The following is a 25,682-nucleotide window of genomic DNA, read 5'->3' as shown; positions in this document are numbered from 1 at the left end:
ATAGGGTTGTTACAGCCTTTGCCAATTCCTGAGGGTCCTTTCCAGGACATTTCGATGGACTTTGTCACAAATCTGCCTCCCAGTCCGAGTAAGCGTAATACGCAGTGCTTAACTATTGTTGATAGGTTTAGCAAATTTGTTATGCTTATTCCTTGCAGGGCCAATGTGACCGCCGAGGATGTTGCCCAGTTATTTATTCGGCATTGGTACCCGATTGGCGGGATTCCTAGGACCATAGTGTCAGACCGAGATGCCAAGTTTACCAGTCATTTTTGGAGGGCATTGTTTAATAATTTTGGTACTAAGTTGAATTTTTCCAGTGCATTCCACCCACAGACAGATGGCCAGACAGAGATATACAACCAGTTGGCCTTTGATGTGCTGAAGTGTTATGTCCACGATCAGCAAGGTAAGTGGGAATCGTTTTTGCCTTTAGTTCAAGCTGTTTTGAATGACTCTTTTTCTTCAGCTATTGGCAGGACTCCATATGAGGCAGCGTTTGGAAGGCCTTTCCAGTCGTCGTTAACCAGGACTTCGTCTTCAGTACCGGAGGCGAACAGAGTGACGGAGTCTTACCAGGAGATCCTAGAGTCTGTTAAAGACAGATTGGCTAAAGCGCAAGAGGCCTACACTCGACAGGCCAATAAAGACCGAAGGGACATGAAGTTTTCGGAAGGGGATTGGGTGTATCTTCGGATTATGAAGCAAAGATTGAAGCAGGTGGGCAAGCGATGCCCAAAGTTGTCTTTCAGGAGCTTCGGACCATTTCCCATCCGAAAAAAGATTAATGAGGTGTCTATGCAGTTAAAGCTACCTCCGAGTTGGACTATGCACGATGTATTTCATGTCAGTTGGTTAAAGCCATATGCAGGTCCACCCCCTTCAGAGGTCAAAGACGAAGCGGAACCAGACATTATTGATGAAGCAGAAGTAATGGTTCCAGAACAGATCCTTCTGCACCGTTTCAAGCATGGCTCAGGCCGAAGACTACGACAGTTTCTCACGAAGTTTCAGGACCGAGGAACTCATGAAGCGGTATGGCTCGACAAAGAATTTTTCGAAGACTATCCGGCATTATTGACGGATTATTTGGAGGCTATGCAGCTTCTGTCACCAATTGGCCGACCATTTGGTCCATTCCTACTTTTTGCGTCTCGTTCACTTGAGGCCAGGCCGGTGTCTCATGTGAAGAGGCCAGTATTTTGCTGACATGGACGGGAGCCAGACTGGTGCCACCCGTGTGTTAGCAGGATGGTGTCGTATGGACGGGAGCCAGACCAGTGCCACCCGTGTATGACCTGGACTGTGTTCGATCCATGGGACTGTCACGCCATGGAAGAGCCAGTATTCGTGCCGTGTTTTACCTATGGGACTGTCACACCTAGGGAAACTCGTGCCTGGAACTGTGTCTTACCTATGGGACTGTCACTCCATAGGAAGACCAGGTTTTTATGTAATAAATGTCGTGCCAGTTTTGTGCCGACAGATATTTTGTACATGTTCCATGAACGGGAGATATGTCCATGTTACTATTTGCACATGCACACATATTTTGCATGTTTGAAACTGTTTTCGCATGACATGTATTCGTGTGTTTGCCTGCCTGACGTGTTACTTACTGAGCGGGGACGCCTGCCAGTGAGTCGTGAAGTCTGCTCTGTATTCTGACGAGTTTCAGTGCATGTGAACAGGTGGTAAGTATATGGTACATGTTGTTTTAATGATTTAAATTCTAACCCTTTGATTTATAAGGTTAGGGGTTCACACTTACTTAAAAGTGGGCACCCCCTTTGGGCACCCACTTTGGGGCCAAGGTGGGGAGCCTCACTTTTAAGTGAGTGTGGGGGTGGGCGTCACCAACCCCCACTAATTCCCCACATGCAAGCTAAGGTTATCTCCACATGATTTTATTAAAAAAGAAGGTCTCTCTTCAAGCGTGGGAGGCATCGCTTCTTGGTTGGTCCATCACCCTTCGCCTCATTCTCACGTAGACTACCGGCGACCAGCACTCCGGCTCCTCTCAGGCTACGCTGCCTGCCTCTCTACAGCCGGCTGAATATCATTGCTGGCTGCTCTGAGGCGTGGACTATCTACAGGCGGCTGACCCTGTTGCTGCTGCGCCTTTTCCCCAGGCGACTGTTGAAATCTGCAGAACAGGCTGCGCTTACCATTCCTTCAGGCGGCTGCTTTTGCTTTCAGACGTGGGCCAGCCATCTTCACAGGGCACTGCTACGTATGTGCTGCTACAGGCGTTCCTTTTCTCACAGGTGGCTGTACAGCTGATCGCTTCCCTTCCACACAGGCTGCGTTACATCCCCAGGAGGCTGCCTCCATATGGTGCTGCCCTTGTAGGCGCCTGTGTGCTCCATGCTGTGGTAAGGCTTCGCACCATCTATAAGTGGACTGCCCACTCTCAACAGGCGGCTACCTCTTCAAATCAACCGGTTCCTTCATGCTGTAGCCAGGCCTCTCCCTCCTTGCAAGTGGGTACTCCTCCTTTCACAGCAGGCGGCTGTGGACTCTTGGGGTGGTGGTACATCATCTCCATTTGCGTTCTACAAGAGGACTTTGCTTTGCCTTCTGAGTTGTCTCATGGAGAGACTATGCCATATGCAGGTAAGTCACATGCATCTGAGCTTCGAGTTCGTGGAGCACATGCCACCGTGCCCCATGAAGCTTCTTTGACGGCCCATGGAGCCCATGCAGACAGGGCTACCCTGTTGGATAAGGGGAAAAGAAAAAGAGAGGACCATGAGCCTCATGCCAGGAAGCTTAAGGAGTTCAAAGCAGGTGATAAATCTGTCAAATTTGATGTCTTTCATGGTGAACATGATGCTTCTAAGGTGTTAGCGTTTGTGGCACAGTTCGACATTGCTTTTAGCGATGAGGACTTTACAGAAAAGTCGAAGGTGCGCCATGCTAGCATGTTTCTGAAAGGCACTGCTGCCCATTGGTGGATCACCGAAAAGATCACCAAGGATCCCATCTCTACTTGGAAGGAATTCAAAGATAGATTTTATGCTCAGTTCCTGCCACCCAATGCAGAGCAAACTCTCACTCAAAAGTGGGACAGGCTGGAACAAAAAGATAATGAGAGTGTGCAACAGTATGTGAACAAATTTTGGAAAGTGTTGCTGGAAGTGACTCCCTTCATGCTAATCTCTGAGGAGGAAAGAAAGAGGAAGTTTCGTTCTGGATTGCAACCTGCATATAGATCGGGTATTGAATTGCACCCAAAACATACGTTGCAGCAACTCACAGCTTCTGCCCTTGCTACAGAGCAATTGGTGCTCAAGATCAAGCAGGATCAAGGAGGTTCCAAGGCGAAGGACAAGGCTGCCCCAAATCAGCAAAAGGGCGGACAGCCATCTAAAAAGAACTTCCGGGAGTCCTACAAGGGTGGTAAAGCTGAAAATAAAGAACAGGGCCCAAGAAAGAACAAATTTGGATTAACCCCGGAGCAAAGAGAGCAATATGCTAAGGATGGAAAATGCTTTTCTTGTGGTAGCAAAGACCACATGTTTCGGCAATGCCCAGATCGCAAACCAAAGCACGAGGACAAGCACACCAAAGCAAATGTTCATGCAGTTCTTGATGTGCAAGGTAATACAGGTCATGATGCTAAAGAGAGAATGGATTGCAAGGCTTGGGGGCAAATCAAGGATCAGCCCGCATTATTCATGTTTGATGACTGTGCAACTGACAATTTCATCTCTATGCAAATGGCAGCTGCATTGGGAATTGAGGTTGAAAACATGGGACCTCAGATTGAAGCCGAAGCTGCATTTATTGGCAAAGAGGTGCAGGTTACCCCTTTGATTGGGAAGTTGCGTATTCATATACAGGGCTATCTTGATAATGAGCATTTCTTAGTTGCTCCTTTGAATGGATGTGATGTATTGTTGGGCAAGCCGTGGCACCATAGGCTTGAGCCCCGCAAAGACTACAAGTCCAATATGATTTCTTTTATGCATAAAGGCCGCATGCACTTTATTGATGCTGGCAAAGAAGGGGATTCTATCCCAGTTGTATCACACATCCAAATTAATAAAGCAATGAAAAAGAGTCTTTCAACGTACTTGGTTTTTGTGCGTGATAGTCTTGTGCCAAATCATCAAAATGTGGATGCCATGACTAATGATAGGCTGAATTTTCTTAATGCATTCAAAGACTGTTTTGCTGACTCGTTGCCAGGTGAATTACCTCCCCAGAGGCCCGAAGATCATTGCATAGATCTTGTCCCAGGTAGTTCTCCACCTAACAAACCCGCATACCGAGTGAGTGCTGCACAACAAGAAGAAATTATGAAGCAGGTTAACGAGCTTTTAGAGAAAGGTTTGGTTCAGCCCAGTTCCTCACCTTACTGCTCTCCTGTGCTTCTAGTTCAAAAGAAGGACGGATCATTCCGTATGTGTGTGGACTATAGAGCTTTGAACAAGCTTACCATCAAGAACAGATTTCCTATTCCACGTATTGATGATATCTTGGATAAGCTTGATGGCTCAGCTTGCTTTAGCAGACTTGATTTGAAGAGTGGTTATCACCAGATACGCGTGGTGCCACAAGATGTCCATAAGACTGCATTCAGGACAGCCTTCGGATTATATGAATTCTTGGTAATGCCTTTTGGTCTCACCAATGCTCCTGCTACTTTTAATCGTATGATGGATAGGATATTCCGACCCCATCGCAAGTTTACAGGAGTCTTCTTTGATGATATCTTGGTTTTCTCCAAGAATGAGCAGGAACACAGAACTCATTTGGTCACAGTGTTCGAAGAGTTGCGGAAGCATAAACTTTTCGTCAATGCCAAGAAAAGTGAGTTTTTCCTTTCAGAGATTCATTATCTGGGACATATTGTATCCAAGGATGGAGTTACAATGGATCCTGCAAAGATAGAGACTATTCGGAATTGGCCCGAATTGCAAAACGTACATCAAGTACGTAGTTTTCTGGGATTATGTTCGTACTACAGACGTTTCATAAGGCATTTTGCTATGATTGCCACTCCTCTACATGATCTCACGAAGAAGAAAACTGTTTTCAAATGGACTTCAAAGGAACAGGATGCTTTCTTGCAGCTCAAGCATGCGATCATATGTGGACCAGTATTGATTGTTCCTGACTTGCACAAGTCATTCGTGGTTGAATGTGATGCTTGTGGTGATTGCATAGGAGCTGTCCTAAATCAAGAAGGGCATGCAGTTGCATACGAGAGCCGTCGTTTGCATGATGCTGAGCTTCATATGGATATCTATGAGAAAGAGCTCTTGGCTGTAATTCACGCCTTAAAGATTTGGAAACACTACCTTCTTGGGGCTGAATTTGTGGTCAAGACAGATCATCAAAGCTTGAGATACTTTCTATCTCAAACCAAGCTTTCAGAGAAGCAAATGAGAATGGCGAATTTTCTTTCCATGTTTCATTTTCAGATTGTGCATACTCCAGGAAAGAAAAATGTCGTGGCCGATGCACTATCTAGGAGGCCTTATATTGCTGCAGTCTCAGTGGCCTCTCATGGAGATCTATCTGCTATGAGAGATTTGTATCATTTGGATGCTGATTTTTGCCATATATGGATTGATTTGATGGATGGTCATTCACATGCCTCTTATGTTATCAACGAGGGTTATCTCATGAAGGATAATTGCCTATGTGTGGTGAAGGATTTGCGTCCAAAGGTTATGGACGAATGTCATGCTCCACCTTATGCTGGTCATAGAGGTATCATGCCTACTACTCGCATGATTCAGAGGTATTTCTTTTGGCCAAGCATGCGTAAAGACATTGAGGCTTATGTGCGTGCATGTATTACTTGCCAAAAGGTGAAATTTGACAGACAAAAGCCTCCAGGTTTGCTTCAGCCATTGCCTATTCCCTCGCAACCTTGGGAAAGTATCACGATGGATTTTATTATGGATTTGCCAAGATCCCAGCATGGGAATGATGCTATTTGGACTATTGTGGACAGGTTTAGCAAGCAAGCTCACTTCTTGCCCGTCAAGAAAACCATCAAAGCTGATCATATGGTAAAGCTTTTTCTTGCTAATATTTTCAAGCATCATGGTATGCCTAAATCCATTGTTGGGGATAGAGATCCCAGGACTACAAGCCTATTTTGGAGGGCTTTGTTTGATAATATGGGTACTAAGCTTGAGTTTTCATCAGCTTATCATCCCCAAACGGATGGCCAAAGTGAAGCTGCAAATTCAGCTGTGTTGGATTTGTTGAAGTGTTATGTAGCAGATCAAAAGAGTGCATGGGAGAAGTATCTTCCACTTGTTGAGTTTGCCTACAACAATACGATCCATGCTTCCACAGGAAAGGCTCCGTTTGAGATTATTTATGGCAGAGTGGTCTTGCCACCCATCCTTCGTACAAAGGATGAGATTTTTGTAGCTGATGAATATGTTCGTGACTTGGATGTTGCCTTTGGTCAGGTGCGGACAGCCATTGCAAGATCTCAGGATAAGCATAAAAAGGCTGCTGACAAGCATAGAAGGGACATGGAAGTCAAAGAAGGTGATTGGGTATTGCTGAAATTTGAGAAGGCTAGGCTTCGGAAGAGGCCAGGACGAGAAGGATCATATCCTAAGCTTTCTCCTCGCTATTATGGACCCTTCAAGGTGATTCACAAAATCAATGAAGTGTCCTACAGGCTTGCTCTACCTAGTCATTGGAAGATTCACAATGCTTTTCATGTGAGTCTATTTCGGAAATATGTGGGGCCAGATCCTGATGAGCCCGTCACAGAAGATCCGCCAGAAATTGAAGAGCTTGAGGAGATCCTCCAGCCAGAACAGATTGTATTTCACAAGGAGAGAAAGCTACCTGCAGGAAAGCTTTCCAGGAGATACCTTGTGAAGTTTAAAAATTATTTGCCTATTGATGCCAAATGGGTAAATGAGGATTATTTTGCAGATTATCCGCAATTGTTGCAGGCATATCTTGAGGCTTTTAAGTTGAGGTCAACTCTTTAGAAGCCCGGGGGGATGTCACCAATTGGCCGACCATTTGGTCCATTCCTACTTTTTGCGTCTCGTTCACTTGAGGCCAGGCCGGTGTCTCATGTGAAGAGGCCAGTATTTTGCTGACATGGACGGGAGCCAGACTGGTGCCACCCGTGTGTTAGCAGGATGGTGTCGTATGGACGGGAGCCAGACCAGTGCCACCCGTGTATGACCTGGACTGTGTTCGATCCATGGGACTGTCACGCCATGGAAGAGCCAGTATTCGTGCCGTGTTTTACCTATGGGACTGTCACACCTAGGGAAACTCGTGCCTGGAACTGTGTCTTACCTATGGGACTGTCACTCCATAGGAAGACCAGGTTTTTATGTAATAAATGTCGTGCCAGTTTTGTGCCGACAGATATTTTGTACATGTTCCATGAACGGGAGATATGTCCATGTTACTATTTGCACATGCACACATATTTTGCATGTTTGAAACTGTTTTCGCATGACATGTATTCGTGTGTTTGCCTGCCTGACGTGTTACTTACTGAGCGGGGACGCCTGCCAGTGAGTCGTGAAGTCTGCTCTGTATTCTGACGAGTTTCAGTGCATGTGAACAGGTGGTAAGTATATGGTACATGTTGTTTTAATGATTTAAATTCTAACCCTTTGATTTATAAGGTTAGGGGTTCACACTTACTTAAAAGTGGGCACCCCCTTTGGGCACCCACTTTGGGGCCAAGGTGGGGAGCCTCACTTTTAAGTGAGTGTGGGGGTGGGCGTCACCAACCCCCACTAATTCCCCACATGCAAGCTAAGGTTATCTCCACATGATTTTATTAAAAAAGAAGGTCTCTCTTCAAGCGTGGGAGGCATCGCTTCTTGGTTGGTCCATCACCCTTCGCCTCATTCTCACGTAGACTACCGGCGACCAGCACTCCGGCTCCTCTCAGGCTACGCTGCCTGCCTCTCTACAGCCGGCTGAATATCATTGCTGGCTGCTCTGAGGCGTGGACTATCTACAGGCGGCTGACCCTGTTGCTGCTGCGCCTTTTCCCCAGGCGACTGTTGAAATCTGCAGAACAGGCTGCGCTTACCATTCCTTCAGGCGGCTGCTTTTGCTTTCAGACGTGGGCCAGCCATCTTCACAGGGCACTGCTACGTATGTGCTGCTACAGGCGTTCCTTTTCTCACAGGTGGCTGTACAGCTGATCGCTTCCCTTCCACACAGGCTGCGTTACATCCCCAGGAGGCTGCCTCCATATGGTGCTGCCCTTGTAGGCGCCTGTGTGCTCCATGCCGTGGTACGGCTTCGCACCATCTATAAGTGGACTGCCCACTCTCAACAGGCGGCTACCTCTTCAAATCAACCGGTTCCTTCATGCTGTAGCCAGGCCTCTCCCTCCTTGCAAGTGGGTACTCCTCCTTTCACAGCAGGCGGCTGTGGACTCTTGGGGTGGTGGTACATCATCTCCATTTGCGTTCTACAAGAGGACTTTGCATCTCCTGGGTGGCTTTAAACACCACAAGTCTTGGTCTTCTATCAACCAACTACAAGTAAGTGATTTTCAGATTTGAATAAATCATTTAATGTTTAAATCTGGTAAAAGATTCGTCCCGCTCGGCCTACACCCGTTCGGTGCCGGGTTGTCCAAGCTATATGGGCGAACCTCGGTCCAAAGGTGCTGAGATCGGGAGAGCCAGGCGTTAGTACGAGAGCGCCTGTCTGTGCGTGGTCTCGGAACACCAGTGTGGTGCTCTCCGCGGAGTCCAGTGAAAGCACAGGACCGTAGCGATTGGACCACACTAGTGGTCAATCTGCTTCGAGCTTCTACATCGAAATTCGAGCTATTTGTTTAGTACTGTTTTCATATGTGCATGGACATTATCTGGTTCTCAGAACCCATGGAGCATTGTATTCTTTAAATACTCCCAATAAATATATCATATATTGAGGGGGGGGTCGGCCCGTTCCGGCCCCAGTGCTGGTGTCCATCTTTCCATTTCTGTTCATTTAAATTTCAAGTTGTTTTAAGTTGTCCATTTCATATTTGTGGTTTTAAAGTTGTGCTATTAAACGTGTAGGTGTCCAACTGAGTCTTTCCCACTTGACGGGATCGGTTTCAGCTTCCGTCAAGTTAAGCAGAAGGGGATGTCACGTGCACCCCGCAGTTGGATGCCACGTAGACATTTCTGTACAGAAGGTGCAGGACGTGGGACCCTTAGTGTGGGCATGGGGGAGGTGTAGAACCACCCCCAAGGGGCCAGGAGGGCCCAAGCTGTGCCCACTAGCCATGGCATGGGCTGGAAGGGCTGTCGGCCAGCTTTAATGCTGCTGGATAGGCAGCCGACAGGGTTAGAAACCCTACCCAGCAGGTTGGCCAGGTGTAGGGGGCAGTCCCACACCTATGCGCAGAGTGCCCAGCAGCCTGGTGCTGTCCGAGAAGGCATGCGCAGAATGGCCAGCATATAATATAGTGTGAAAGCATTTTATTGAAAAAGACCTAGTCGTGGGGGCTTATGAAGCTGGCCGACTGGATGATAAAGGGAGTATAAATACTCCAGCCAAGAATCAATGAGATCATCTCATAATTCACGAAGTGCTCAAACAAAAAAGGGCCAGGACAGCCAAGAAGTTGCTAACGCAAAGGGGTGAAGGACTGAAGGTCAAGGGCAGGATTCTCCAGCCAAGAAAAGGTCAAGTTTCTGTATTTGTTTTCAGATTTACATCATTCTAATAAAGCAAATACACCATCCGTGGTGGGGGCCCTACAGAGGGTAATTGGGACCCAATATTGTGTCCTCTCCATCTCCTCCTTCTCTCTCTATTTTTTGCACATCCCCTTTCAGTTTGTGCGTTAATTCCGTCGCGAAAAGAGTGCTGATTTTCTGAGTTTTGAAGTACCGATCCTTCTCCGAAGCTTCCGCATATTACACATCATTCTAGAGGGAGACTCACAGCGCGGACTGGCACTGTTTCATGTGTAGGACAATGCACACTTGACCTTGGACGCATGTGCAGGACAATGCACACCTGACCTCGGACGATTGGAGTGGAGCCTTGGTTGACTCGTCCTGGACTGGGCTCACATGGGACCAGTTTTCCACCCTAGGTCCTGCACCTTCTGTAGAGAGAGTCTACGTGGCATCCAAGTGCGAGATGCACGTGACATCCCCTTTTGCTTAACTTGACGGAAGCTGCATAGCCTCCAAATAATCCGTCAATAACGTCGGATAGTCGTCGAAAAACTCTTTGTCAAGCCATACCGCTTCGTGGGTCCCTCGGTCTTGAAACTTTGTGAGGAACTGTCTTTGCCTTTGGCTTGAGCCATGTTTGAAGCGGTGCAAAAGGATCTGTTCGGGAACCATAACTTCAGCTTCATCAATGATATCTGGTTCCGTCTCGTCTGTTGAAGGGATTGGACCTGCATATGGCTTTAACCAACCGATGTGGAACACATCGTGCATAGTCCAACGCGGAGGTAGCTTCAACTTCGTTGAAACCTCGTTAGTCTTTCTCTGGATGGGAAAAGGTCCAAAGCTCTTGAATGATAACTTTGGGCATCGTTTGCCCACTTGTGTCAACCTTTGCTTCATAATCCGAAGATACACCCAATCTCCTTCCGAAAACTTCATATCCCTTCGGTCTTTATTGGCCGGTGGAGTGTAGGCTGAAAGAGTGCACAGAGCGGAAGCAAAGGAGCACTAGAGTGTGCTGAATAGAGAGTGCAAGAGAGAGAGAGATATGGAGCAAACTATGTTGAATATACTGAAGCAAAACAGTCCCAAGCAAGAGACACTAGAAGTCTCATAAGTGAGGGAGCAAATATGTACAAGACTGAATGAAAAGTGAGAGGCCAGTCCCACCTATTTACAGGTGAGGAGGACTGGCTGATTGGAGCATATGAGCTGGCCGACTGGTAAAATACCAAATGGGCTGGGAAAAATCCCGGAAAAATATGAAAAAAGGGGTGGCCAGCCCACAATCAAGGGCCATGCAAAAGGGACCAAAAGGACACCAGAAATGGGCAGAAACTGGGGATGAATGTGCTAACACCCCCTCTCAGCACCAAATGTTGAACATACTCTCAGAAGCCGAAGAAGTCGTCCTCTATCAAAGACAAAAGAATGCAGCAACAACAGGTACCAGGAAAGCTTCACAAGCAATCTCCACAACAACTCAGCTACAAAAGCAACAGAACAAGTTGCCAGGTACACTGCTTCTCTAGAAGAGAACAACCATGTAGGTTGCGTCGTGCTGCTCCAAATATCGGTGCTAAATCCAAATATAAACAAAGTGTCACAAGAATCCCTAGAAGAAGATAATACCCTCAAAAGAAATAGAGCCCATCTGCTCCAACTCTGTACCAAGAGTAGCCAAATGCTGTACAATAGCATCCTCCTCGAAGGTCGGCATCGCTAGATGTAAGAACTCAACTGCCCCCTCTGAAAACTGATGTCGGGACTCCATAAGCCCAACCAAATCCAAATCCCAATCCTTCAATCCCTGGAAGTACCACTGTGCCCCAGGCACGGTCACGGACACACCGGACCACAATCCAAAATCCTCACACAGAGTAAGGGAAATAGGAACATTCACAGTAGTGGTAACTGAAGTAGTAGTAGCCTCCTCAATAGCATCACACAGCGTAGAAGCAGGCTCCTCCATAGAAGGCAAAGGGACCAGCAACACATCCTGGTCACTGGTTGACGAAGAAAGCCAAGTTCCATGTTCATGCCCAAGCTATATGTCCAAGTTCTCCATGTTTATGTCCAAGGTTCATGCCCAAGCTATATGTCCAAGTTCTCCATGTTTATGTTAAAGCTTCATGCCTAAGCCATATGTCCTAGTTCCATGTTTATGTCCAAGCTTCATGCCCAAGCTATATGTCCAGGTTCCATGTAAACTTCATGCCCAAGCTATACGTCCAAGTTCTCCATGTTTATGTCCAAGCTATGTGTCCAAGTTCTATGTTTATGTCCAAGCTTCATGTTCCATGTCCAAGCTCTATGTCCAAGTCCAAATCCAAGTCCAAGTCCAAGAAACACTCGCTCATCCCATGAGTAATCTCCACAACTCCTATAGCCTTGTCCAAGAAGAAAACCATGGAAAAGCCCTTTCTCGTAAGAAAATTGATATAAAACCTGTTTTAATGGTTTTCGGGTGATAAAAACCTCCAAAAAGCAGTCTTTAGGGTTTCAGAAATTTTATGTATGTACATGTTCGTATAGTTCCGTACAGCGATACAGATCCATACAATCGTATGGAAAGATGATGACATGGCACTGCAGTTGATGGAGGCGCTCTAAAATCAGCTGGTAGTGATGAAAAACTCCATGATTTGGTTCATAGATGGTGATGAAGAAGATGATTTGCACGCTTCAACGAAGATGGCAACGCGATGAAGAGGTTCTTCTTCAACTTGATGCTCAAGAGAGGCTCATGCTTCTTTTATACTTGGGGAAAGCCTTGCTTTTTGCCAGCCCCTTCACACCTAGAAATAGCCATGCCCTATCTTGTTACAGGAAATGGGTTCGGAAATGGCAAGAAATGCATGTGGAACCGTGGGAAATGTGGAGAAATGGCTGCAAAAAACGTTCGCGAGAAAAATCTAAAAAAAGGCCTAAACGTTTTTTTTTATAAACGTTATCTAACGTGTTTATTTATTAAACGTTACTCACGTTTTAGCATATCGTTGCCCAATGAATAAAAATAACAATGTTTAGAAAAAATATCTCAATCAAAATTCAATGAGTACACCCCCCCCCCCAAAGTTTTAAAAACAGTCAGATGCGCACACATAGAGATGCACACAAGGTGAGAGGAGGAGCTTGTGAAGTGGCTGAGGCGGAAGTGTCAGGTTGGCCAACTGACCTGTGGCCGATCTAGTGACTGATGAGCTAGCTAGGGGCCCTATAAGTAGACACCTCCCCTTCTCATTCAGGCATCAAGTATTCAAGCCTCCTCCAGTTCTCTTGGAGTTTCTGCAATAGTGTGTGTGCACAAGGCTACTTGTGTGTGAGAGTGTGCGCGTACGTCTTGTTCCGTGGACGGTGCTTGGGCTAATCGGCACACGTACTCATAATTCATTACTAATTTAATTAACCGAGTCTATGTGCCGTTTTCGATTCCGGGAGGTGCCGGTTTCGTTCCAGGTTCCCGGTTTTGATGATTATGGCTGAAGGTCTCTTAGGATAGGCTCTGGTGGTATGGGTGTTATACATCATCTGCTTCTTGCTGGCTTCTTATTTGGTGTCCTATTTTAGCCTCTAGGGCTGACCATGTTAGCTACAGGGGCTGGTCACCCCTCACATATGTTTTCCCATATTATTCCCCATTTTATGGAGTCTTGGGCTTTTTTCCCTAGTCGTGGAGGACCTTTTTCCCTAGTCGGCTGGGCATATATATAGTTGGCTTGCCTTCCTCATTCTTCATTGCTTGCTTAGCATTGTTTGTTGCAGCCCCTCACATACGAGGTTTTCTCCCCTCTTGCTCGGGAGATGTATTCCTTTGGATGATGATATTGAGAGCAGGTTCTCACCTGTGTTTCCTCTCCATCTCTCTCTCTCTCTCTCTTACTCTCTCTCTTGTGTTTCCACTTTCCCTTCTTCCGCTATGCATTCTATCGTGGTATCAGAGCGCCGGTGATCTACAGTGTTGGATGCTCCCTCCTCTCCCTCCTGGCTGCGTTTTCTGTAGATGGACAGATCTGCGTTTTTTCTTCTCAGGTTTGCTGCTGGTTGCCTGCCTCTTCAAGGTGCTTCTCCATTGCAACCTGAGGTCATCCTTTACAGGTTTGACCCCTGAGATCCCTTCTTCACTTGTTGGCTACTTTGTTTTCAGGGCAGCAACACCTTGGAGTGCTGCGTTTTTCTACTGGTGTTGTCTACAGCAGTTTTGCAGCAAGTCTTCACTTTTCAGCAGCATCCACACCCCCCCCCCCCCCCACTAGTGCTGGCCGCCTATTCTCTGTGCAGGACAGCAGCAGCCTACATGCTGCATTTTTTCTCCTACAGGTTTTCTGATGTTGATTTGTTGATCTGAGGCTTGGGTGTACCTATTTCTTATGCGTTTCCAGAATTTGCTCTTTCTGCTGCCTTGAATACCTCTGGGTTTTCAGATTTGCAGCCATGGTTGTTGCGTTTTCAGATTTGCAGCCATGGTTGTTGCGTTTTTCTGGAATGATTTCTGCTGGTAGCTCTACCTTCACTTGGGCTTCATCCGTTGGATCCCATGGTACCTTCTCTTCATTGTTTTTCCTCATAGGAGGCGTGGACACTGGCTGGTCTGAATTTTCAGGTTTGTAGCCCTTGTTTTACTGCGTTTTCTTCTCCAGTGGACACAGATCACTTGTAGAGGGGGTGTTTTGTTTGTGGCTTTGGAGGTAGTTTGGTACTTGAGGAGGATACTGAATTTCTGATTTCGGTCAGTGTTTTGCTGATTTTGGAGCATCTATAGCTGTGTTTTGTTCCTGGCCTACACAGTTACATGGTTTCTTCATGTTTCTTACCTTTTGTTGGTGGCGGAGTGCTGTTTTTTTGTTGGACAGCAGTGTTTTTGGCTGCGTTTTGCTTCCCATAGGAGTTTTCTACACTCCGAGGGGGCCCATCTCCAGCTACTTCACTTGAGGATTAGTTTCGGGAGCTGTTTTGTTTTTGTGGAGACGTTCCTCTATGATAGGAGTTTACAGATTTTGGAGGAGAGCAGTGATCTTTTCAGAGACCCTGAGCAGAGTTTATTTTGTTTGAGCCTATGTTCTTTGCAGTGTTTGCAGAACAAGGAGGGTGTTTTGCCTATGAGCTGTGATCCTTTCACATGGATCACTTATTTGTTGCTGATTCTTTTGATTTGATTCTACTTTTGGAACAGTCTTCTGCTCTCAGTGATGCTCTTGAGGACTTTGTTACCACTGTAGTTTATTTTTCTGCTTCCCTTCCTCATTGTGAGGAGTCTACCTCTGCCTCTCTTTGTGATGCTTCTGAGGATGTCCCTCCCCCTCCCAGTTTGATGTGGTGTGCAGCTTTGTTGTTTTGGAGGATGGACTTTGGGACCCAATGGGATGCTTTGGATTTGTGGTTGGGAACCGTGCCTAGGGCACAGTGGTACTTCCACAGTTTTTTGGATTTGGATCAAAATCAGGTTGGGCTTATACTAGTCCGATGACATCAGTTTTCAGAGAGAGATGTCGAGTCCTTTCATCTTGCGATGCCCACCTCAGTGGCGTGTACTTATGTACAGCATTGGGCAACTCATGGTATGGAGTTTGAGTAGATGGACCCCATCTTTTCTATAGAGTCTTTTTATCTTGCGATGCCGATCTTTTCAGAGGATGATTTTGCACAGTATTTGGCTACTCTTGGTAGAGAGTTGGAGCAGATTGACTCTATTTCTTTTGAGGGTTCCAGTGAGGAGCAGTTTGCTTCTCCCAGGATTGATGATCTACAGGACCTGATCTTGGTTGGTTATGAGGTTTTTCATACCTTCTTCTGGCTGGAAACACGACATTCGACTTCGGGGAGTGTTCTTACACTTGGGTTTGGAACCATTATTTGGAGCAGCACGTCGTAGCCTACATGGTTGTTTTCTTCTAGAGGAGTAGTGTACCTAACAGCTTGTTCTGTTGCTTTTGTAGCTGAGTTGTCGAGGAGATTGCTTGTGGAGCTTTCCTGGTACCTGTTTCTGCAGTCTTTCATCTATGATCGAGGACGGCATCTCTGGCTTCTTGGAGTTCACTTAGCATCCGGTGCTGGGAGGGGGTGTTAGACATCATCTCCTTCTTGCTGGCTTCTTGTTTGGTGTCCTATTTTAGCGTCTAGGGCTGACCATGTTAGCTACAGGGGCTGGTCACCCCTCACATATGTTTTCCCATATTATTCCCCATTTTATGGAGTCTTGGGCTTTTTCCCCTAGTTGTGGAGGACCTTTTTCCCTAGTCGGCTGCCTTCATATGGGCATATATATAGTTGGCTTCCCTCCCTCATTCTTCATTGCTTGCTTAGCATTGTTTGCTGCAGTCCCTCACATACGAGGTTTTCTCCCCTCTTGCTTGGGACGTGTATTCCTTTGGATGATGATATTGAGAGCAGGTTCTCACGTGTGTTTTTTCTCCATCTCTCTTTCACTCTCTCTCCTGTGTTTCCACTTTCCCTTCTTCCGCTATGCATTCTATCAATGGGATGCTAGGGCTGACTAGCTTGGCCTGTGGGGAGTGGAACCCTAGCCCTTGGCTCGGGGGAGATTCCTGATGGAATCTAGGGTTGGGAGGTGAGTTTGCCTGCACTCTTCTATATGTACTAACCTTGTGTGTTGAGCTTGTGTATCAGGTGGTCCTATGGGGAACCCACGCCTAAAAGCGGCCATTTGTCACATATTCCATGTGTGTCCCTTCTCGGGTTGTCCTAGGTAAAAACCTAGCCTCAAAATGCACATCAGCCGCTATGACCCATCGGGCCTGTAACAGTGCCATCTGCTGTTGAAACATCAATGTCCACATGGTACCCTAGGTATCTGACTAGAGTGCCCCTTGTATCCACTTGATGCTCCAATGTTGGAGTGGGAGTGCTACGCATCCAAAAGCCATATGACTTGGTATAGTCATCCTTGCACCACAGGCCAAGCATAGCTCACTGGCCTGCAGTGCCATCTAACCAGGTTGCAGTACGGTCCACAGAATCAGAGTTGAATACCTCTCCCAAACAGTGGGAAGAAAAAGGGTGGGGGGGTGTTAGAAGTCATCTTCTGTCTAGATTTATACACCAGGGCCTTTGTTGTGGGTGTGCCCGCCCTTATCAGGTGTTTTATCATTTTTCCTCACTCCCTGTATTTTTCCCCTATTTTTTCCCATTTTTCCAATGGTTGGGAGGGTTGCCAGAGGATGCCAGGAGCACTCCAGTGCTGGCCGACTGCATACACATGAGTCGTGGGCTACTGGACTGCTGGCCGATTGCAGTTTCTCAGTCGTGGGCACTTTTCTGCTGGCTGACTGCATTTATGCAGTCGTGGACATTTTTCAGCAGTCGTGGGCACTTCCTATGCTGGCCGACTGCTCTCCCAGGGGCATATATATAGGCCCCCAGCCCCATACCACTATTTGTATCATATTCGGAATCTTCTTGCGTATATCAGAGCAGAGTTACACGCCTACATCTCTCTCTCTCTTGTGCTGTTTTTCTGCCTGCGTTTTTTGCTCTCGTGTTCCCAAATTTGGTCATCATCTCCGCTGCATATTCTGACATGGTATCAAAGCCCTAGGCTCTGTACATAGGTCTTGGGATTTGTGTGAGCAAGAGGGGGACTGTTTTGTGGCTGATTGGTGGACTGTTTTGGGCTGATCGGGAAGAGGAGAAGGAAGAGGAAGGCGGGCTGATTTGCTGGACAGCCACTTGCAGGTTTTAGTTCTTCTTTGTTCCCACCCACCCACCCACCCTTTTCAAAGTACATCCCCGCTATGGCAGATCTGTTTGAGATGGCCGAGAGACATGTGAAGATCCCGACACTCCCCACATTCCCGGTGGACCGTCAGTTGGACGGGAGCAACTACGGCATATGGAAGGTGATGATGGAATCCGTTCTGGAGTCTTACGACCTCGCCGATTTCGTCGTTGTTGGTGTTCCACGGCCGGAAGTAGAGGAAGGGGAGTTACCGTCGATCCGAAAGGACCGGGAGGCCCAGACACAGATGTGGGATCGTGTCAACGCCAGGGTCCGTTCGTTTATTTTCCTCAACTGCACACCGCAGGTAATCAATCATGTAAAGCATATGACGCTGGCCAGAGGTATATGGCAAGTGTCGTAGGCGAGTCCCACCTGTCTCCAGCCCACACAAAACCCAAGGCTCTCTCTGGTCAGCATCCACTCTCTGCCTGCAGTCGTCGCCCACACAAAAACCAGCCACTTCTCTCTTCAGAGGGTGCCCCCACCAGCTAACCCTCAACTCCAGCAGCTCTCTCTTTGTGTCGTGACCAGCAGCTTCGCCAACCACAGAGCCTCTGCAGTTCGTCAGCTCCTCTCGCTCTTCACACTGCAGCTCCCTTCGCTAGACCGCTTCACATCTCCAGCCACTGCCTGTATCACCAACCAAACACCACTGAAAGGAGACTACCACCACCGAGATGGCTATCTTCTGACGGTACCAACCCCTCGCCAAACAGCCCCTCTGGTGGACAAAACCCAAACCAACAATTGGCCTCACTTTATAACAGGGTATCGCCCATGAAGAGGATTTCCTTGGAAGTACAGATGCGGGTTATGAGCCCTGCAAAGTCGTCGACGATGCGGGAGCATATTAACAAGCTGCAGGCTCTTCAGCAGGAAGTTCTTCAGGCTGGGAAGGAGATATCTTCAGAGGACATGGCCATCACGTTGTTGCCCTCTTCGTACTCAGCATTTTACTCGTCTTTGATTACCAGTGGCAGGCTCAGTACCATCACGTGGGAGGAGCTTGTGCCCATGGTCCTGGACCAGGAGGAACGATTCACGAACCCTCCTCAAGGTGGAGGTTCGGAGGCCTTAACTGGCCAACGGTCGAAAGGCCGTAACTCGGGCAAAGGGAAGGCTTCGTCGGAGAAGTCTTCTGAGAAGAAGTCCGACGTTGACCGCGAGAAGCTGAAGGCAGAGAGGACCTGTAATGATTGTGGCGAGAAAGGCCACTATTGGAGGCAGTGTCCCAAGCGGAAGACCGAGAAGGGTGAAGATTCCTCAGCAACAATCATGAAGACTCCGGCTTTTGTGCACCTGGAGGTGGTGGACACCGATGTTTCATTTTCTTCAGGCAGGGAGGAGATTGGAGGACTCTCCGCAACGGATACTCGGGAGTGGATTCTCGATAGTGGTGCTTCTAGGCACATGACTCCTTCCCGTTCCGGTTTACAGGATCTCTATAGGCTTTCTGGTCATATTCTTACTGGTGATACATCCACTATCCGAGTTCACAGTGAGGGCAGGATGGAGATAGTTCCCGATGGCAGAGGGGAGAAGCATTCCTCCCAGGTGTTGTATGTTCCAGCACTTGGTTTTCATCTGTTGTCAGTGCATCAGGTTTGCAAGACTGGCGTACGGGTGGAGTTTGATGAGCATTTTGTTGCTCTCCGGGACAAAGCAACAGGCCAAGTGGTTTGGGAAGGCGGAGTGGAGAATGGAGTTTACAGGCTTTCAGCACTCTCTCTCCCAGGTCCTCAGGATTGTGATGAGTGGCGGTCTGGTAATGGCCACTCAAGTGTGGATACGCTGCAGGTGCGGGCTTTCCGGGACCAGATGGTGGATAGCTTGCCAGTAGATGGCAGCAGTTGGCAGGAACTTTCCAGTACTGATGTTGGTAGTTCTTGTGTTAGTGAGTCAGAGGAAGCTCAACAGGTCACTTATGCTCTGATGTTTCGTAGTGTTCGGGACATAGAACTTCCAGTAGTTGAGGATGTTCTTTCCACGGGGACCTTTCGGAAAGCCAGGCAGGTGGTAGGTGCTTACTTGCAGAAGGAGGTGGTTTCTCCAGGCTTTGTGGTTCCGGATTCAGAGGGGGTGGTTGACAGGTTTCATGAGGTTTCCAGGACTTGTTTTTGCACCGTAATAGGTGTTGATCCTTGTGAGCAGTGTGATGTCTCTGTGACTCAGAAGCTGTATGGTTCATTGATCTGGTTGATGAACACCAGATTGGACGGGAGCTTCCTGATGAGGCAGTTGAGCTCATGGTTGCAGATGTCTCTTTGGGAGGCAGGATTGCGTTTCCTGTGGTTTCTGCGGCATGCGAAGGATCATGGACTCGTGTACACAGGAGGGGGATTGTTGGATGGAGTCCGACTCCGCGGTTGGAGTGACTCGGTTTGGGGAGGAGATCCGGACATGAGGGGATCTACTTCAGGCCCAGGAGCAGTTTTACGGAGCAGCAGGAGGTTACATTGCAGGTTTGGGCTTCCACTGGAGGAACCCATGGTCATCCAGAGGCACTTTGTTCGTGAACAGATCGTTGCTGATGACATCTTGCTAGAGTTCTGTTCGACGGAGGACAGTACGGTGGACCTCTTCACGAAGTCGCTCTCTCAGGATTTGCTCAGGCGGCACCCCAGCTCCCAGTGGTTGGTTACACAGCGAGGAACTGAGAGGGGGTGTTAGAAGTCATCTCCTGTCTAGATTTATACACCAGGGCCTTTGTTGTGGGTGTGCCCGCCCTTATCAGGTGTTTTATCATTTTTCCTCACTCCCCGTATTTTTCCCCTATTTTTTCCCATTTTTCCAGTGGTTGGGAGGTTTGCCAGAGGATGCCAGGAGCACTCCAGTGCTGGCCGACTGCATACACATGAGTCGTGGGCTACGGGACTGCTGGCCGACTGCAGTTTCTCAGTCGTGGGCACTTTTCTGCTGGCCGACTGCATTTATGCAGTCGTGGACATTTTTCAGCAGTCGTGGGCACTTCCTATGCTGGCCGACTGCTCTCCCAGGGGCATATATATAGGCCCCCAGCCCCATACCACTATTTGTATCATATTCGGGATCTTCTTGTGTATATCAGAGCAGAGTTACACGCCTACATCTCTCTCTCTCTCTTGTGCTGTTTTTCTGCCTGCGTTTTTTGCTCGTGTTCCCAGATTTGGTCATCATCTCCGCTGCATATTCTGACGGGGGGGGGGGGGGTGTGCGGGTGTGTGTGTGTGTGTGTGCAGTCCCTGTATACCCTGAGATGAAGTTGCTTATGGCCTACGCCATGAGTAGGAAAAGATATGGAGCGAGGGGGAAGCCCTGATGAATTGAGAAATTATCCCCTCACACCCCTTGGGTAGGTATGTGGCTTTTAGAAGTGGAGTAGAGTTCGGAGACTTCTTGTACCGAGGACTCCGAGTCTTGAGAAGCCCTTCCAAAGCACAGTGCCCTTAAAGAGGCACAGTTCATTCTGTCATAGGCCTCCAAATCCAGAAAATACTACTGAATCATCCTGAACATATACCGTAATGACCTCGTGAGAAGACAGAATATATAATTTTATTCATTTCTTTCATGAATGCATATGGTTTAGAATTTTTCCAAGTGAAAGAGTTACTACAATGCTTAACAAGGTTTTCCACTTCAGTGGTTACACACTTTAGTGCTTAAGGGGCTATCTTTACTTTCTTAAAGCTTAGAAGTTGCCATTGGCAAATATTATCGGTGATATGCACTTGACTTCTGTATCTGTTTGATTAGTGAGCTGTGAAAAGAAGCGGAGAAAGACGATTGCTGAGTTGAGAGAGGAGAGGCTGATGAGAGAGCAGCAGGAGCGGGAAAGAGCTCGGAGAATCTTGGCAACCCAATCAAATGGTCAATCTAAAAATGTAGGGGCAAGAAACAGTGGACGGCGCCCATACTACAATTCCAGCTTTGGCAATGCAAGGTAGTCTTTACTGAGTACATATACTCGAAGGCCAAGGTTCTGGAACAAACTGAAATGGCCTCCAGCAAGAGAGTCTTTACTTTGTACATACACTTGAAAGCCAAGGTTTTGGAACAAATTGAAATATATGCAGAATGAGGAGTCTTGTGTGTTGAGAGTGTGCACATAGTGTGCAGGGATGCGTACCAAACTGCAGGTACGGGTGTTGATCTGCTTAAAATACTCTACTTGTAAGCCATATGGGGCCTTCTTGTTTAGCCAATGCATAGCAAGCTATTTTATGCTGATCTGGAATTGCTTTTGTAAGTGTTATGTAAATTGTTCTTTACTGTACACTGGTGAAAAACAAGCAATGAGCACTTGATAAAGATGAAAAAATGTTTCTTGTGGTCCTGTGGTTGAATCTATTCTTTTCGATTTCCAAGGCTAGGAGACCTGTTAAAACACATGCAAGTTCAGGCATCATACACCTATCCGTTGAGGATATTGGCAGAGTCGTCACTACTTTGTGTGTGTGTGTGTGTGTGTGTGCTTCGTTTGGTACAATGGCTCCTTTTATACAGTACTCATCTGGTATTTGTATATGAGATACATATGGGTACAAAATGAAGGTCAAGTTTGGGTGGTATTCTCTCTGACTTTCTCCCATCCACTCCAGTGCACATGTAGATGTAACATGTGGAAGCTTAGGGATCTTACTTGTTAGTTGGCAGATAGAACACTTCTTCACTTCAATGCAAGAGAAATAAAAGAAAGATATATTAAGCATCTACTAAAGACCCAATGGGCCTATGAGACCAAAGTGATACAATACTGTCCATGGCATCTCTCATCAGGGAACAGGAAGTAAAATAGAAACAAAAAACAAAGCTATCTCGCTCGGGTGATGCAAAACTGTCCATGGAATCATGGAATACTAGGAACATGGAACATGAGAGGAGCATCAGCCCCAATAGATACCACTCTCCAAAATATCAAGCAAGGGGCTAATGAGTAAGGCCGAGAGGTCTCCTCAGCTGCTACATCACGTGGAGAGGGGGAGAGAGTTATTAACGTCTTCAAAAGACCCAAATGGTCTATGAGACCAAAATGATTTGTACATAGTGTCCATGAAATCTTGTCATGGATGAAATAAGATAAAGCAACAGTAAACTAAAATCGAAAACTGAAAGCTAAGAGCTCAGACTTTGAGATTATACAAGATGAAAAATCTAGATCTTACTATGCCAGGTATAGGGTACATTAAGTGATGGGATATGGGAGAGCTGAAAAAAAAAAATAGTCGATTAACCTTGTATGTCAGGCAAGGGCCCATCTAGGATGTCCATCATGGGTGATACAAGAAGGCTAGAGATGTCGACGGTCTGCTGTGAGCATGAGGCTGCTCGATGGTGGGCCAAGATCTCTGGGGGTGGTTAAGGTCCGACGCGACGAGGGCGTCTAGCTCCTTGGAGTGTGCATGCTTGATCTAATGTGACTCCCATGGGCCTACTGCGAGGGGGCACTGTGGTATAGGCTCCCGTACCCACTGTGGTGGGCTTTGGTGCCTCCCTATCTACCCCTCTAGGCTGGAAAAAGCTGGTGATGGTAAGCTGAGAGGAGGGCTGTAGCCTTGCCAGTATCTATCCTCAGTCTATGGGATGATACACCAAGATGGTCAATGGCTATCCTCATAGCATGGGACATGAAGGCATCGAGATAGCTTGGTCATTGTATGGAACCAGATACTGTAAGTCTCAGGAAAAGATCTCTGTAGTACGGCATCTTGGTAGGCAATGGGCCTACCGGTGTGATCCATGTTCCTGTCCTCATGTGTAAGCCTAATGTATGGGGAATTTGGATCATATGAAATGGAGGGAGCCGGTTCATGTGTAATCCATGTGCTTGAAACCAAGTGAGTATTGTGCCATACCAAGATGAATGCTCTCCTCCAGCTGCAATCTGTTGCGATGACTGTAGTGCAAGTCGGGGGAGTCGAAGTGGATCCATCTCCCCCACCTTTCGTATATAAGTGGCTATTTGGAACAGGGCCTCCATCAACATAGGAGGGGCAAAAACTTTGCCTGGATGATCTGGTGGGGAACATATGGCTTGCTGCATATCATCCATGATAGCATCATGATGTGAGGATGCTCTATGCGCTTCCAATCTGCCAAGGATAAATCTGGTGCCCAGAAGGTTGTCAAAAAGCCAACCCTTGGTCCTCGGCTCTTGAAAATGCGCCTTGAAAATGTGCCTGGAAACACTGCCTCTCTAATAAGGCTAGAGCTGCATATCCTCTAGTGAGCCTATTCTCTATTGCTTGTCTCATAGAGAAGCATGGACTAGTGAAGGTAGTTCCCAGATAGACATATGAGTGCACCACCTCAACCTTGCTGCCCATGTAAGTGATCTTTGTACGGCCTATACTATAATCTTGGTTTTCCCAAGGTTGACTAACAGCCCCCTCTGTTTGCAAAAATCCTGTAAATTATCCATGTGCTTCTGTAGCCCCTCCTCAGAATCTGCAATGAGCACAATATCATCAGCATATAAAAGGATGGAAACAAGAATACCTCCTAGAAAAGCTCCTCTGCCTCCGCTTCTGCTAATGAAGTCTGAGATCTCATCTGTGTAAAGTCCAAAGAGGGTCGGAGATAGTGGGTGTCCTTGTTTCACTCTGATGGTGCCAGAGACCTCCTCATATAGTCCTTCTGGGCATCTCACCTTACTAGTAACTGACTCATAAGGCAATGATGGCCGAGATCATGTCAGACGAGACCCCGAGATGCTGTATGTGTTGTAGGAGACAGGCCCGAGGCACTGTATCAAAATCTTTGCGGGAGTCCACAAAGTAGCAGTATAGTCGGCGGCCATTTGCCTTGGCTTGCTTGATGATAGCCTGAAGCGTGAATATGTGATCCAGTGTGGAGAAGGTTCTCCCAAACTCTACTAGCCCTGGTGCCCTGTATCCCTCTCTGTGTGCCAATGTGTTGAGCTGAGACTCAAGTATAGATCCATAGAGTTCTGCCAAGATATGCCGATTATGATGGTTATGTAGTTATTAGGATCCATAGTCACAAGGAACGGGGGACAGGGACAGGACAGGGGACGGCCATAAGTAGGGAACGGGGACGGGGGAGGGAATGGCACTTAAAAAATACTTTTTTTAAAGTTTTTCTACTCTACACTTATTCTACTTTGGAAGTACATCAAAATGAGCACAAATTTACACTAAAATGGTAAGCTTTTGAGTCATATTAACAAAATACGCCAAGCAAAGAGTGAAGGCGTTGACGGTTGATTGTATTAATAATTAAGTAGATACATAATGAGTCATGACTCAAGAGTCAGGACTAAGCCTTAAGGAGGCAGAATACACGGACGGACTCAAATGAGTCAATGACAAAAAGTGCCAAAGCCTAGAGGCTAGAGTTTAGAGCTAAGTAGTAAGACCCATGAATCATGATCTATGAATGATCATCCACGTGAAGTGCTCGCCTCATGGTCATGGGTAGCTTGTGCAGTTCGCCAATACGGGCAAAGCTTGCATGCCCATGGCTGAGAACCGCCTCCATGAGCGGATGGGGTGTAGTTAACCTCCTCCCATCATGTCCATCCCGTTGTCCTTCTACGGGAAGCCCCGGCACGTGAGGAGGATGCCATGGTTGAAGATGGCTTGAGCCTTGAGCAATGAGAGAGAGAGAGAGAGAGAGAGAGAGAGAGAGAGAGAGAGAGAGAGGCCTAGAGGCTTGGAAGTTGGAAGACTCAAGAGGCTTGAGAGAGAGAGAGAGAGAGAGAGAGAGAGAGAATAGGGCCTTGTGTGAGAGGCTTGGAACTTGGAAGTTGGAAGTTAGAAGAAGGTTGAGGGAGAGATAGAGAGAGTAGATACACTCATAGAGTGTGGCTTGAGGCTTGAAAGTTGAGAGAGAGAGTTGCTTGAAGCCTTGAAAGTTGAAGGGGTGTGTGTGTGCTTGTAGCCTTGTAGCCTTGTTCTTATATAGATATTAGATAGGCAAGGGCAAGACTCAAGAGAGAGAGAGAGGCAAGGCCCAAGGTCCAAGGCCCAAGCCTCAAAGGCCAAGCTTCAAGGCAACCCCAAACGGCCACCCAAACAGCCATAAACGGCTAGAAACGGCCAAGGCGTCCCCAAACAGCCATAAATGGCTAGAAACGGCCAAAAAAGGGCAAAAAAACATTCGGGAGGGACAGCATGCAACGGCTCCCTGCCATCCCTCCACAATGCCGTCCCCTCGTCCCAGTTTCTGATCCGTCCCGACTCGGCGTCCCGGCGTTCCAAGCATCTGTCCCTTCCGTCCCCTGTGACTATGTTAGGATCCATGGGGTCTCCTGCCTTATGGACAGGCGCAATAATGTGTGATGGCCAGGT

The 25,682-nt window shown here is 47.3% G+C and overlaps 1 protein-coding gene across 1 annotated transcript in view; it reads left to right on the top strand.

Annotated features, from left to right (window-relative positions):
- Positions 1-21,705, top strand: part of LOC147626043 (uncharacterized) — a 38,325-nt gene extending 16,620 nt beyond the window's left edge. The window contains exon 2 of the mRNA XM_086817607.1: positions 21,127-21,705. Coding sequence (XP_086673733.1) covers positions 21,127-21,317 — 191 coding nt within the window. The 3' untranslated portion in view covers positions 21,318-21,705. The remainder of the gene's footprint in view (positions 1-21,126) is intronic.
- The last annotated feature ends 3,977 nt before the right edge of the window (positions 21,706-25,682 follow it).

Source organism: Cibotium barometz, chromosome 23, assembly GCF_041138505.1.
Source record: "Cibotium barometz isolate CiBa-2024 chromosome 23, ASM4113850v1, whole genome shotgun sequence".
Classification (NCBI taxonomy): Eukaryota; Viridiplantae; Streptophyta; class Polypodiopsida; order Cyatheales; family Cibotiaceae; genus Cibotium; species Cibotium barometz.
The sequence above is the reverse complement of the archived record's forward strand: the minus strand, read 5'-3'. Positions and strand labels throughout refer to the sequence as shown.